Source organism: Pungitius pungitius, chromosome 18 (assembly GCF_949316345.1).
Source record: "Pungitius pungitius chromosome 18, fPunPun2.1, whole genome shotgun sequence".
NCBI classification, from domain to species: domain Eukaryota; kingdom Metazoa; phylum Chordata; class Actinopteri; order Perciformes; family Gasterosteidae; genus Pungitius; species Pungitius pungitius.
In genome coordinates, this window is record NC_084917.1 from 9,875,653 (window position 1) to 9,891,160 (window position 15,508).

Genomic DNA, 15,508 nt, shown 5'->3' on the forward strand with positions numbered 1-15,508 from the left:
TGATTCCAATGGGCAAGGGGAATCTCTGAAATCCTTGTTTTGATAATGCTTCTGTATTACTCTTCGAAAAGTTTACAAAAAGGACTAAAGCTTTATTTAAGGCAATTAGCGGTTTTGCGTGTTTTCAGTTGTAGTTTTAAATAATCGTATTTTCAAAGCCAGACAAATATGTCACCATGTTTAATCCCCCATGGCTTTTTGTCTTTACTCATTTGACATCGATCAGAGCTCCTGGTGTTTCAACACCTGTATTGTGTACCGTGCATCTTAACACTGTCGGCAGTGCTCGTCTGCTAACCCGCATGAGCTCGCTGGCTACTTGTGTCTAGTTGTATTTGTCTGCAATCAGATCATACTACTGAGAGCTTAAGCAAATATGCCCCCCCTCACCTGGCGTTTTAGTGTTAAATATTCTCTCTTATACTGGGTCAGTTGGTTGTGGGTCAATAAACAGAAGCCATGAAATGGTCTTCCTCACTCTAGAGCGTAGGGAACGCCAAGAGTGTTAAATATCTCCATGTTGTGCAATCATGCATGGTGTGAACACCACTGATGACTCGTATGCTGGCAGTGAGATTTACAGTGAGAAATGAATTATGAAAGGTTTACTAGAAGGAATGTCAAGGTGAGAAAACTTTGGTAATGTTTTCTTGGGTCCATGAATGTCCAAAATGTCATGACCATACATCCAGTAATTGGACCAAACCTCTGATCTACATCGGTAGGTCGTTCGAGTCAAGTCTGTCTGTCGAGATTGACTTGTCCAACCTGCCTCCACCTTTCACCCCTCCACCCCCTCTAGTAAAGACCATACATCCAATGGTGGTTGGACCAAACCACTGATCATTATTGGCGACTCGCATGCGACTAATCCCTGCAGTATGTTTCTAGTGAAGTGTTGAATGTTGCAGGTAGGTCAAATCACGTCTTGCCAGCTTGACTTGTTCCAACTTGCCTCCACCTACCACTCCCTTATCTGGAAAACCCGCCCACAGATAAATGCCATGATCTTCGGGTCAGGGTATGTGACTGTGTTCTCAATGTGCTCGGCGTCCACCTCTGTTGCATTATTGTGGCCATATTAAAACAAACATAATTTTAGTCTAAAATCTACAACTTTTTTTGCTCTCGAGTCTGAAGTTTTTTTTTTTTTTTTTTTTTTCCCAGAGATGCCAAAGCATTGACTGTAAGCACGTGATTCGGTGATTAATCAAAGCTTAACATGACTGAATTCTGCATGTGAAATCTAAAGTTGCTTCATACATGTTGGCTGATTGGTGAGAACAGTGTTTGTCCCCATGACTCAACAAGGTGAGCCGGAGGGAGAAGGGAAAAAAAGCAGGTATTTACAGGTCTCAGTTTTCTTCCGCTTCCCTCCTTCCCTTTGTTGCAGATTCCCTCACTGAAAGAGGAAACGGATTGTTGTTCAAAGACCTGGGACTGTAAGCACAGACCCCTGGACAACAAAAAAATAAAACTCCGCTTTCCGTTGACGTCACATCAGCTTTCGTTCTGTGAGTACAAGTTTCCTGCTTTGTGTTTGGAAATGTTGCTTTTCTACTTCACGATAGTGAAAGGTACCCCTAAAGCTAGTTGAATGCAATCTTTCTCTGCTGGTGGGAAGCCTGAGTGACGAGACGCCTGAAGTAAAAAACGGGTGAGGTACCACTTGTTTTATGAGCAAAGTGACAGGCTGTCTGGTTTAGAATATTGACACTTGTCTCTTGTATGTTGACTTTTTTTCCCCCCTCGAGTTTTTCCAAATGCTTTGTGACTCAGTCGACTTGTGTCCCTCGGAATGGCTCTAGGCTTTGTTGTGATGAGATTATGAAGGTTTATACTTGCCTACTCATTTTATCCTTCCAGTATGTTGGTGAATCGGTACGGCTTAGTTCAAATGTTTTGTTTACTGCTCGACGATCATGTATTTCATGTATTTTCATGTATTTCATCATTGCAATAGGGTTGATGTTCCTTTAACAGAAGCTATGAGCTGATAGCCAGGTTCTGTTTTATTTTATACTGTAGAGTTAAATTGTACATTTGTATGTTGAGCATGCCATTTTTCTGCACGGTTATTCGTCTTGTTATCGGAGTGTAAGACAATGGACGTTATGCACCAACCGCCATGTCAAATTCCTTGCATGTCGACCATATAGAATTAATGTTCCTGATTGTTGTCAGGTCTATTCATACCTTATGCTGTTAACTTCAGTTTAATAAATTTAATTTAGTCATGCGGCATTATGAACAATACTTCAATTTAGCCTCACTTCCTGCATTGACACTGCTGGGAGAAGTATGTCATTGGAATGTGAAGATTTATAAAACACAACATACTATATGAGGGTGAGAAACCAGAACAGCATTATTTTTAAGAATTTTACATGCATACAAAGAGTTTCATACGGCTTGCAAAATTAAACATGTAAATGGGATCCATTAACATTAAAATTGCTGGAAAATGATCAAAACTTCCCCTCAACCGGTAATTGATCCGAACCGTCTGATAAGTTTACCGCACATTTCATTGCATTCCACGTGTGCGTTTCTGTCTGGGACCAGAAGGCAGTGCAGTCTCAAAGGCTTAGAGTTTTGAGCACAACGTGAACCTGAAGCCAATAAACGATTGAATATCTTTCCCGCAGACAAGAGCGGTGAAATCAAATGTTGCAGTCCAACAATAATTACATGAAAAAGTCTGAGTCAGTGAACCAGACTACTGGTGTTTTAATGTAACTCAGTCGGTTACTGCCAGGCCACAGTGGACTTATGGACTTATGGGAGGCGGGGGACAGTTAAACAAACGTGCAGACGTGTTTATCAGCCTGATCTCGAACTCCATTTGAGCCATACAGTCTTCTCTTTGTTGCCTAACTCCATTGGGTTTAAGGATTTGGTTTCCCTCCATTCATCACTTTCCTCAATTTCTCTCTCTCTATCTCTCTCTCTCTCTCAACAGACCAGTGTTTCCTCCCCTCACGATGGCCACCCTTTTCCCTCCTCTCCAGCCGGGAGGCATCGACTACAGACTGCCCACCTGTGGACAGACGCAGTGCAGCGGCCGCGGTACCTGCGTGCCTTCTATGGGTGGTGGTGCCCATCTGGTGTGCGACTGTGAGCTGGGCTACCAGGGCGAATTCTGCGAGGACACGTTCAACGGGTCCCTGAGTTTACCGCTGACCCTCAGTGTGCTGGCTGTCATCATCGGGCTACTGATTGTGGCTTTCATCTTGGCTAAGCTCAGGCGGAAGCATAAGAAGAGGAACAGGTACTGATATCGGTTGAAAGCCTGTGCATTAAATCTTCTTGATTGAATATTTTCCCCTTTTGTGGAGCGGGGTCTTTAATGCCGTCTCTTCGAGGCCTCAATCACGTCTGGCCTTTAGATACGCAGCTGGAGTCGGGCTGTGGTTAGCCTTGCCGTAGGCCTCAATCTCTCTAAAGCGCTCGAACACGTCGTGTCTGGTTTGTTCAAAGATGCATTGAAGCTAAAATTGATTTTAGTAACATTTGGGCAGAGCCAAGTTCAATTTCCCCCTCAGTGATTTAGGTGGTCCAGGTGAAGTGTGATTTAGTGCAACTGTAGAGCGAAGTATTTCCTGCATCGAATCAAAGAGGAATCTGGTTTGCTTGTGTTATATAGAGAAGAACGGGATAATGTGCATGAGAAGCAGTGAAACTCACTTTGCAAGATTAAAAAAACACTTGTACATTTGTAAAATCCAGAGAATCACCTCCAACTTCTTTTGACTAGTGTCTCGTTGCTGTTTGCAAAATATTGTTCACTTGTTGGCACAATACCGCAAATAACCTGACGTGATGAAAAGTTCATAAAGGAATTAATTGTGTGTTTTGTTTTGTCAACAGGAAACATCCGGAAGCAAAACATGGCAACGGCATTGTTGTGTGATACAAAATCCCCAACAAACCCGAGGTACACATAAGGCTGAAATACTTCCCATTTTACATGTTACAACGTGGGAATCGAGTGTGGATAGCATCATTTGATTCAATTAAATTCATATTTTAATCATTTGAAGAAAAACAAAATTCACTAATCCTTTACAAAGTGTCAAAATAACCAACTTATGGAAGTTTTCCTTACCAACAAAATGACATTTCCATGAAGTGTTATTCACTAAAAGCTGTGCTGGGCTGTGCAGAATGTTCTTTCACGTCCATGTTGCTCGGGGTCTTCCTCCCTGCTCGCTGCTACTCGTTTTACCGCCACCAAATGTCCAGGGAATTGTTCCTCCCCCATTTAAAAAGAGAAAACAACTTAATGGGAGAGGAAGGCGACGAAGAAGAAATCTATGCTGTGAGTTCCAACGACGTGGAAAAAAACAACAACAACACGAAATGCCTTTGACAAAAGGATTCCTTGAACTCATTGAATGTGAACACCTGTGTCTCAATGTGGATGTATGTCATCGACAGAGTCAACAGTGGCACCATTTAACTCATCGTGTCTTTCTTACGTAATATCACAATGGGGACAAAATATAACTTATATATAACCATAACCATTTGCCACAGTAACTGTAGTAACTAAATGAACAATATATTGTTTACAAGCTGGAATTAAACATTTGTCACTCTGCCTGGTCCAAATGAAAATCTAGGTGGCTTCTATTGTTTTTGTACTTCACATTCATTTGACTGTTGCAAACAAAAAAATGGGAGAGCTTCAGGTTTTTCCAAACATATTTATTCAGCCACAGATTTTACTAGATTCTACCTTTGAGGACTCAAGTCTTCAATTGGTCATTGCTGAGTAATCAACATAACGTTAGGAACATAGCCAGTGTTAAGTGTTTTTTTTTTTTTTGTTGCTATATATATCCTTTCACTCTGCTTCTGTGTTTCTAGAGTAGATAAAATTCAGACCAGCTTTGTGAAATAACATGACTGGAGATGTTTTTAAAAAACTGTAGATTAAATCATGTCATCTTGATGAAAATAAGGATGATTTGGACCTACTTCATGTATGCATGTTCATATTTGTATGCAACTAATGTTACTAGATTGTAAGTGACAAAGGAAAAAAAGTACTATATTCCTGGTAACTTTGGTTTCATAAATGTAAGCCGTATTGTAAAAAACATTAAAAGTAATATTGCTCAACTTTCCCTCAGTAAACTACCAAAACGATGGTTCAACTGATGTTTTTCCCCAAAGCTACCACACCACATTCCAGGTCCTGCAAAGGAGTGTGAATAAATAAAGAAACTAATACATACTTTTGCAGGAGAATGTAGGTGGATAACCCGAAACTAAAATGTGTGTGCACACCTTGCCTGGTCCTGTTACGCTTCATTCCTTCAATTCCTCTCGTCATAAGTTTGGCACAGATGTATATATTTAAATACTCAAAAGTGGGCCTGTGCACTGTTTGACAGCAACTATTACATTTCAGAATAAAATGCCTATACATGTTTGTTTAGGACTTTCAATAGCTACAGTTAGCACTAGCTAAAGGTTATTTCAATGTCTGCACTTACGTGTGAGTCATTTTTAAACCACAGCTAAATAGACAGCTGTCAGTTAGTTTGGATAAGGGATATTTAGAAACACGCTGTCTGTTTAGCATCTTTCTAGTGTCCTGTTGCACGATACTATCAGATTCAGTGTTTACTAAACTCGACCAGACCACGAGGAATGACTGGTCTACAATTATACAGACTGACTACAAATAAGCATCTGTTACATCAGGGAACAGAAAGTACACCGTTGCAATTGCTATAAAGGTGTAATGAAACCACTGATTTTGAACATACTATTATGTAGTTCTCTCCATGGCAGTTAAACCTGTCTGAAAAGAATTGGATCATATCTTCTGTGAGGAAAAATGTCTGACATGTAGGTGCAGTTCTTTGCATTATGGGGAAATTCAAGACCCAGTTTTTACTTCATGTCATTCCATATTTCTTTAGCATCTTTCTTGAGAGGAAGTGCTATCCACCTTTTTTGGTGAGTAGTTTTCTGTGAGCAGAAAGCAGAAAAGTCTGAAGCAGCGAACTTTGATGAGACTATAAATAAATGATAACTTGTGTCAACATTATCCTTTTATTGCCATTTTGTGAGTTACTGCATACTATGCAGGAATTTCATGGACAGTAGCTTGAAACCCAACCTCTTGAATCATTTTTTCTAGAAATCTGCTCCAAGAGAGATGCTGGTGTATACAATTTTTTTCTTTTTTTTTGTTGGTGTCTTTTCAACCTGGGAAATTGTGACCTTCCTAACTGGCATTCAACAGGTTTTGCTGGGAGCACTGCATCACAAATCGTGGGGGCCAAGTTGACAACAAAACACTTTCGGGGAGCTATAAAGGGGCAATTGTTCACTACAGCCATGCCCTGTTTGAGATGTTAGGCCACTTTAAACAGAAGAGGTAATGTTGTTTGACAAGATGGAGAGAGAAACCAACCCCTCAGACCGGTCAGGCAACATTGTCTGTGTATGCATTGCCAAAGGTGATGACAGAGCGGATAGTGAGGAAAAGAAACCAGTGTACCATGTAGCCTGTATGCGTCTGTATGCGTGTTTGAATAGCAGGCGTAAGGACTTATGGTCACAGATTAAAATGTCGACATTTTAGATTCTTGTTCTTTTGGCACTTTTATAGCCTTTCTGCTGAGAATACATTTAACTTTACCACATTGTCATCGTGATCGCAGCCATTTCCACATCAAATATCATCAGGTTTTTTTTCTATATTGCACAGAGGACTACGACTGAGTCACTTTTAATAAGCAAACAGTGTACATATTTTTGGAACAGTATTATATATAATACATATATAATATATACATATAGTGTGAGAATATTGATCTTCATTTAAAAGTTGGCCTGCCGTCCTTCAAGGTTTGATATAAATGTAAAGTGCATGAGAACACAGGATTTACATAAAGATTGAGAAAAGAATAACCCATATTGATGCCAATGGATAAGGAAAAAAATGTTTACGGGTCCTATCGTTTGCAGAATGTAAAAGACAATGGAGGTTTCCTCTCCATGAGTCCCCCTTAAACAATACTATCCCTTCATTTTTTTTACAAAATAATATTCATTCTATCTGTAACATTACTGCGTGAATCATACATCAATCCTGTATCATAATGATGTTAGAATTAGTCTTTTTCTTAGCCCATTATAAATCTCATCATGGGCTGTTTTGAGCTGCAGCACTGGCTCTATCACTCACACAATTTACCTTCAGGTGATGACACGCTGTAACACTCAGAGACCTCTGAATGGATTAAGCTTCACTCAACAGTCAGGTTACAATGATTTCTTAATATAGTGTCTGATATATTGGTACCACTGAAATATCCGATTTGTAGAATATATTTATATTTCGTCACAAATTAATGACAGTTTCAGTTATCAGCATATATCATGCATGTTATTACTGAACAGGATAGTATAGAGGGTAAAGTAGGTCGGATTTTTTATGTTGTAAAAGTCATTGAGTAATAACTACCAAGGTTTCTTCCTGGAATTTGTTCAACTCGGTCCCTTCTTCCAATTGCCCCGCGTGTCTTTGAGGAGTTTTCCTTCGTGTCCTGTGTGTCCACGTGGGGATCCCCACACGTGTGACGCGTTCTCACAGGTCAACGTCGTAGGGTCTGCCGCCGTTCGAGGTGTTGACTGACCGGACCGGTGGGCTCTTGGCCCGGGGGAAGGACACATCATCATCATCCATGGAGTCCTTCGAGTACGGGATGCTGCTGCTGGCGCTGCTCCTGGCCCGGTTCAGGCTCGGCACTTCGACTCGTCTCTCCGGCCGCCTGTGTTGATTTCTGAACCGGGTCCCCGCGACCTCCTCGACGCGCGTCTCCCCTCGGTTCTTTCCCCCGCAGCACCGGCAGATCCCGATGAACATGACGAGGCCGCCCAGGATTTCAAAGATCCCGCCGATGTAGCCCAGGATGATGCAGTATCCGACCTGCACAGGCTGTGAGCCTACGGTATCTGATGGGATGGTCCTAAATATGTGGGTGTACCAGGCGATGGGTATGATGGTCATGACCCCCGAGAGGAAGATCAACACTCCGCCCAGGCCGGCCACGAGCCAGTTGGGCCTGTCTTTCCAGCAGCGGACCCCCGGGATAGCCACGGCCAGCCCGATCAGAGTCACGATGAGGGAGGCCACCATCAAACCCTGGGCCACCGGGATGATCTGTTGGGCAAAATACGTGGCGTCCTGCAGGTTGCAATCGATTCTCGAGTCTTGGTTGCTGCCAGTGCAGACCTGCCAGATGCCTTGCTGAATGAACTCATTAGACGGGCGACCCGTAAGTTCTGTCGAGGTCATCCTCCAGTTTTGGGCCACGGTCGATGTCAGGTTCAGGATCAGGCCGCAGGGAGCCAAAACCATCCCGAAGATCAAGATGCCCGGAGTGCGCATGGATAACCGGATCCACTCCTGCCTGGATCGACTTGGCATGGTTGCTGCTGCTGTTCCTGCTGATGTGTGCGCGCGTCCTGACTCCCAAACTCCGTGTGGTAACTCAGACGGAAGGGATTGAGTTCTTACAGCCCCAACAGCTGCTCTTCAAAAAAATAAACAAGTCCGACGGAAACCTGTTGGGTGGGCGGGGCTTTAGCCCTGCCCGTCGGCCTCAGTCGCCAAATAGGACAGGAGTGGCGCGCCGTGCGCGGAAAGAATGAAGTTTCGGGGAATCTATTTTATGCATATGTGCCAAGTGATAAAGCAGAAAATCAATAGGTTCATTTGTTTCTTCAGGGTGATCAGACTTATATATTTATACACCGCTGCTAACTCACCCAAATTGTATCAGGTCCATAAACTTGTTCACTCTGTGAAATGAAGAAGAAAAAAAAACTGATTAACTGGCTCATTAGAAATGAATAGTCACTGTCAATGCAACACTGGTCTGCAGTAAAGACTTTGCAGGCCAGCACATAAACGCATGTTTGGCACACATTTCTGTTGACTATACATTGACTCTCCCGCAATAAACAGTTACCTTACACAGATACCCTTAATTAGTATGCAATGAATCAAATAAAACATGGATAAGACATTTTTAAATCCAAGACACACACTTAGGACTTTAGCTATTTTTGTTTGTTTGTTTTTTTGCAAAGTCAACTCACTCACCATCCCACGAGGTAATCAGCTTTTAAAGATCAGTTCAGCCTTCATTATGAAATGGAATGCAGTTCTACAGGAAATGACTTCTTGGTTTCACATTTTTCTTCCCTTCTCACTGCTACTGCTTACATCTCAAGCCATATGTTATCCCCATGCAGGTGGATGATTCATAGTGTTGATAGGGCCATGTAAATGTTCCACATCATGTGTGCTAAGACCCCTGAAGCTGATAGTGAGACTCTAACACAGTGTTTTAATTGCTAATGAAGTGAACCACCTGAGATTAGCTGATGATACCCCAGGGAATACATTTTCAAAATTGACCACCTCGCTATTTAAAGTGGTGATCAATATCCCAATATTTCATTTGTAGGGCCTTAGTTTTGTCATTACTTACGCCTGCAGTCACCAAAAAAGGCCATCTTATAACTTTAATTTTGCATAGACTGATGATGTGAAAAATGTCTTATTTCACTAAGAAGCTGAAAAGCAACTGAAAAGGAAGTACTAGCTGAGATCCTCTAAATGTCTTCTACACGAGCGTCCACTGACTGCACAGATTCAAACTATCAAGTCACTTTTCTTGAAGACGTTGCGGTTTTGGGAATTGCTTTTCTGGTGAGGTTTTAGCAGCTCAGAAAAGTATGAGAGGTATGTCACCCAACCAACCAAGTGGAAAATGGCATACTTATCGCCTGACGTGACAGGTCTGGGTTATGACTTTTTTTACAAGCTGAATCACACTTGTCACCATCTGATCGGCTGTCACACTGCTGGCGACAGACCACATTAAAAAAAATACCTTTTAAGGATCTATTGTGAAACATTGAATGTTTCCATATCTAAATGGCTGTACTATCACCGCCACTATTGATGGTAATTTGTCTTAGAGGTATTTTAAGGTGCAGAAATTGACACGCAACCTCCTGTGAGAAACCTGTTAGAGCTTTTAAGCTTCAAGCAGAGACAATGTTCTTCAAACACACCCAATGCAGATGCAACAAAGCTTGAAAAGCTTATAGATGAACAGTTTGTAAGTTTGTATAAGCAATTCAGAAGAAAACGTTTATTTTCTTCTTATACCTTGTGTTTTTGTAACACATTCTTTTAAATAAATTGTTTTTATTTAAATTTTTGGAGAACTACTACATGGACAGGCGTTATCGATGACACTGCCCAGAGATCAGAAGAGGAATAATTAATACAAGTTATGTCTGAGTTACAGCTTTTATTTCTGAATGTCATCATGATACAGCAATTTTTTTTACATCCACCTCTATTGTTTCCTTTCCTTCCTCCTTCTTTCCTTGGTAGCACATTTGTGGTTGATAAGGATTTGATTGATATTTTGAAGAAAAGTGTGAAAATTTTTCTTTACAAATTGTTGTAGATAATTCATTAAGCAAAACAATAAAAGACTGATACACAACAGTAGAGGAACATTTGTTTATTTAATCAAATAGGACAGAAGGTTTCTTGAGTTTTGAAATCTCACAGCAGGAAACTACCCAGCCCTTATTTGACAATCAGGACAGAATGTTTATTCATTACCTGTAATTGTCCAAACCCATGCATACAAGATGTTATCACTTAGTAATGTCACGGGAAAAGAATAAAACAAATCCAAGGGCTGAATTAAGATGTGTCCTGACTGGAGTTAAAAAAAGACACCATTGGATGCACCAACACCATATACAGTAAGTATATGAGTATATAAGTATAACCATAAAAGTGGAACAACTAAAAAAGACCAGGAACAAGTTATTAATGGGTTAGAACCCAGAAGTTGGATGCGTCGTTGGGTGTGTCATGGTATTAAAAAGCAACCCTGTTGAGACCAGTCCATCTCAACAAGGAGCAACCTCAATGCAATCATGACACAATGTGACTAACTTTTAACAAAAAGAAAATGAGCAGAATGATCCAACTCTTTTCTTTTTATATTTGAGTCCTCTTCACACAGCCCTGATTTCTGGTGGTTAATTACAGAGGAGGAACATGCCTGGGGGCCGAAATGCTCGGCAGGAACCAGGGAATCTGAGTGAAGTGAGTAATTATTGTGGGAGAGTCAAAGGGCTAAGTACAAGAAGTCCTGTCTCTATTATCCCACCCAGCAAATTTCAGGCACAACTAAGAAATGGAGGTTCACGCTCTTAGTAAATGTTCTCTGTTGTAACCTTATAAGAAAGTTCCCTAAAACCGTTGGCCAGTTGGTTATGGTTAGTTAATGGTTTATAAATTTGTAGTGGTGTTCAACACATTTACAGGTTCATCTCCCATTACAGCTCCACAATGTGTTGAATTGACCACCAGGGTGTGTCTGAAACTCAAAGGTGGTTTAATCTGGAATCTTTCTGTTTCAGGTAATCTGGTGAATGATTGACTGAAATGAAAAACATTCTGAGATATATGTTTAAAGGTGTGTAGCCCAAAACTGAAAATTATAAATGGCATAAGATACACATTAACATACTTTCTCAACATCTATTTAATAAATCTGAGGAATTGAAAGTTGAGTTTTGGTGGTTACTATGATCCTGTGATTTACCCCATAGGTTTCTCAATGAAAATGTGTAGCTTTTTTCATTTTTTTATTTTGTGATACATTCAATACATAAACATAATAACAAGAAAACGACAAAATAGTTTGATAAAAACCAGCAAACATAGTCAGGGTATGGGAGAAAACTGAGTCCAACTGAGGTAAATTGTGTTGTAGGAGGAATCATCTGTCAATCAATAAAAACATTTATTTGTTATTTATTTTATTTTCTCTTTGTTTAATTAATACTATCAGTGATCAGATGTTTTTTCCTGCTAATATTTAGAGGCTGCATTCAAAAGTTGTTACCAACAGTCTCCACTAGATGGTAATATTATGTAAGGTTAGCACAAAGTGCAACATTTAAAATATATAAAATTAATAAAAATGAATAAATATGGGTTAAGTTAGGCCCATCCTTTACAATTTGAATAAACTTGCGAATTCATAACGGTACATACTTTCTAAATAGATTCAATTCAATACACATTTTTGGAAAATTAAAATGTGATATTATTATTATACAAAATATAATAAATAAAAATACAACATTTAAGATGAGATTAAAACATTCGTAAAGATGTCAACCAATCCAAACCTTTTTCTGTGGGCTTCCTGCACACATATAACGTTGCTCTGGAAGCTGTTTTAATATTTAAAGCTTTTTTCACCCGTTTCTGAGCAAATCCATTCATATAATCCCAGTAAACCCCGGAGCGGAAGTCGGGCTCCTTGGCAGGAAATTGTCAGCAGTGTTTGTGTTGCTAGTGGGGACTGTTGTGTTGTGAAAATGGCGACGCCTCGTCGCTCCTCACAGCAGCAGCAGCCAAACTCCCTGCTGTCGTCCCCGCCCCGCGGCTCCTCTCGCCCCGCCACACCGCCTGGCTCTCCGCCGGCATCCAGCGACGATGCCACACCGCCGCCCCGGGGAGGCCCGACGGACAGCAGGGTGGACGGCGAGGGAACCCCCGCCTCTCCCACCATCACCACCTCCCCGGCTTTGGCCCTCACGGCCAGCAGCAGCAGCAGCACCAGCAGCGCTAGCTCCCCGACGACCACCGAGGGGAGCGGGACCAGCCCCGCCTCCACGCCCGACTCCGGCAGCGGGGACGCGGGCAGCAGCAGCAGCGGCAGCGGCGGCGGCCGCGGTGACGGTGGTGGCGCAAATGGGGCGTTCAGGGAGCTGTTTGAAGCCTGTCGAAACGGGGATGTTTCGAGGGTGAAGAAACTCGTGGATGCGCTGAATGTGAACGCTAAAGACATGGCGGGGCGTAAATCGACACCCCTGCATTTCGCTGCAGGTAAACACAACGAAGATCACTATTTGAAGAAAGTTGATTTTTTTTTGCATGCAAGCTGCAGCGGTGCTTTCAGGGCGTGGGCAGAAAAAAAACAGAATGTAGCTAATACACAATAATAGACATCAGCCATGAGCTGTGCTTCGACCGTTTTCAGATAATGCCAATCAAAAGTAATTCCAAACAAAAGATATGAAATGCATAGATAAAGTTCATTATATTCATTATACAGTACATTCTATTTAACAAGCTTCCACGCACCATACACTTGTGACTACAGGCATCCAGCATGAGGCTGAACAACTTCTTATTTGTACCAGTATTAATTCTGTGAAAATGATAACAGAGAGGGGCTATGTGTAATACACATAGAACCGCCACATTCTTCTTCCAGAAATATGTTTACCAACGTTGTAAGGTATATCTAATATTTACTAAAGCACTAACTAACAAGAAGACTAGGAGATTTGTATTTGTTGTGAATAGAATGGTAAAAAATCTTTAAGGGTTGGGCAACATTTATGTAGAAACATTTTAATGAACCCAAATGGGAAAACGAGAAACGGCTTTCGAGTTCAGTTTATGAGTAAAGCATTGCATTGTTTGACCATCTTCGTGGCTTAAGGGTCTGATTCAAGGCCGACAGAAAGATGATACAGCACCGACAAATCGCCATGGACACGATAATAAAAACACAGGTCTCTTAAGAAAAGAACTAAAGCCACTTATATCAGTGACGTCTTCATGGTGCTCCTCTAGTCCACGGCAGGTGGAGTGTTGAGAATGAATGTTAAATCTCATATTTTTATATATATATATATATATATATATATATATATATATATAAATAACCTTAATTTTTGCTACAAGCAAGACATAGAGAAGGCTCAATCGTCTCAACTTTAGATAAAATTCACTTTTTTAGTATTTATTCTTCTCTGTTCACGGTCCAAGGCTCTTTTAAAACGGCTCATCATCCGTTCAGCTGTTCAGCTCCAGACGACCGCTTTTAATTCTTTCATTGGTGCTGATAAAAAAAGATGAAGGAAGAAAGACATCACAGCTGCTTTACATCTCTGGCCTCCATAATCCAAATAGAAAGACAGAAGCAACTCTCCCGAGTCCAAGGGCCCATCTGTAGCCAACACAGAACAAGCTTTACTTCCCCCAACAGCTGTTGTGTGTGTGTGTGTGTGCGCCTCACAAAACAAACAAACAACATGTATGAATAAATATATAATGAAAAAACATGAGGATTTCGAGGAAACTATCCATTATTAACATGAAACCGATCAACACAAAGGACCGATTCATCCGAGCGCTGCACTAAACGGCTTCTCTCCTCCTCTCCGATGCCATCGCAGGCTTCGGGCGGAGAGACGTGGTGGACCACCTGCTTCAGACGGGCGCCAATGTGCACGCGCGGGATGACGGCGGCCTGATCCCGCTTCACAACGCCTGCTCGTTCGGACACTCCGAGGTGAGACCCTTTTTGACGTCGCAGTGGTTCGTGTCCCTGTGTGTCACCTTAAGAACTGGTGTGGTGGTAAAAAAACCCAAACGGATGAAGAAGTAAACCCGAGCGAAACAGCAATGTGAGTGTTTTGCAACATCTGTGATATGTGTGCTAATGCTCTACGTCTCCCCCGGGCCTGTAGCCGCGGCTCGTCAATTGAATAATTCCAATTTGGACAGGCTACAGGCTTTTAGGGTTTTTCTCTTAGAGCACTTTGCAACCATGTCTGGAAGGCGCGCGGCGCTAATGCAGCCCTGTGATCCCACGTGAGAGTAAACACCAAGACAACCACTCAGCCGCTACCCTGAAAGCGCTTGTTCTTTGGGTTGAGGTGTGATTCTGCAGCGTCGGGTCAGTTGTGTGGGGCCTGATGCTGTGTGAAGTGAAGCAGCATCTGGGCGTCTTACAGCACGGGGGAGGGGGAGGGGGAGGGGGGGGGGTAAGATGCAGTCTGAGACCAAACGGGCACGTCGCTGCCGGAAAGAAGTCTGGTCGCGTTGGGTCTTTTTTTTTTAAAACACTTTTTATAGACTTCATCTCTCACTTGAGTTATTACTTACACAGGACACAGTCTAAATGGCTAAAAGTCTTCATCAACACAGCCAGATGTTCATTCTATAAATGATGTTCCCAATTTTGAGCTAAGCTACTGCCTCTGCTGTTTTCCTGTCATGGGCGTCGTCCTGCTTCTCCTCTCACATTGTCAACACTTTTCAAAGTGCGTTTAAAAAATGCCGTCGTTCTGTATGCTGATTTTCTTCTTTTTTTATTTCTTTTTTTCTAGGTGGTGTCCTTGCTGCTGTGTCAGGGGGCCGACGCCAACGCTCGGGACAACTGGAACTACACGCCGCTCCACGAAGCTGCCATCAAGGGCAAGATCGACGTCTGCATAGGTGAGGCGCCTGATGCACAGCAACGGGTCCAGAAGGGTCGCTGTGTTTCACACTCATTAAACTGTCCAGCGGCACCCTTTTTTATATTGGCTGGGAGCAGAACGGAGGCGGGACAAATTCCGCGGGGTTGCC

At 42.0% G+C, this 15,508-nt stretch overlaps 3 protein-coding genes across 3 annotated transcripts in view; 2 read left to right on the top strand and 1 right to left on the bottom strand.

The window, feature by feature from the left end:
• Positions 1-1,073: 1,073 nt before the first annotated feature.
• Positions 1,074-4,967, top strand: LOC119226321 (zonadhesin-like). Its single transcript, XM_037484169.2, has 4 exons — positions 1,074-1,186; positions 1,394-1,514; positions 2,963-3,271; positions 3,871-4,967. The coding sequence occupies exons 3-4, from the start codon at positions 2,985-2,987 to the stop codon at positions 3,911-3,913; spliced, it is 330 nt and encodes a 109-aa protein (XP_037340066.1). The 5' UTR covers positions 1,074-1,186; positions 1,394-1,514; positions 2,963-2,984; the 3' UTR covers positions 3,914-4,967.
• A 1,080-nt stretch (positions 4,968-6,047) lies between these two features.
• On the bottom strand, positions 6,048-8,536 carry cldn23.1 (claudin 23.1). Its single transcript, XM_037484167.2, has one exon. The coding sequence runs from the start codon at positions 8,453-8,455 to the stop codon at positions 7,613-7,615; it is 843 nt and encodes a 280-aa protein (XP_037340064.2). The 5' UTR covers positions 8,456-8,536; the 3' UTR covers positions 6,048-7,612.
• A 3,831-nt stretch (positions 8,537-12,367) lies between these two features.
• Positions 12,368-15,508, top strand: part of LOC119226322 (poly [ADP-ribose] polymerase tankyrase-1) — a 47,447-nt gene continuing 44,306 nt past the window's right edge. The window contains exons 1-3 of the mRNA XM_062558883.1: positions 12,368-12,970; positions 14,332-14,447; positions 15,268-15,376. Coding sequence (XP_062414867.1) covers positions 12,460-12,970; positions 14,332-14,447; positions 15,268-15,376 — 736 coding nt within the window. The 5' untranslated portion in view covers positions 12,368-12,459. The remainder of the gene's footprint in view (positions 12,971-14,331; positions 14,448-15,267; positions 15,377-15,508) is intronic.

What these genes read in the sequence shown, in the direction of transcription:
- LOC119226321 (XM_037484169.2), top strand. Translation starts at nt 2,985, where the DNA reads ATGGCCACCCTTTTCCCTCCTCTCCAGCCGGGAGGCATCGACTACAGA. An exon ending in AAGCATAAGAAGAGGAACAG is followed by an intron (nt 3,272 to 3,870) that starts GTACTGATATCG and finishes TTTTGTCAACAG; the next exon opens with GAAACATCCGGAAGCAAAAC.
- cldn23.1 (XM_037484167.2), bottom strand. Translation starts at nt 8,455, where the DNA reads ATGCCAAGTCGATCCAGGCAGGAGTGGATCCGGTTATCCATGCGCACT.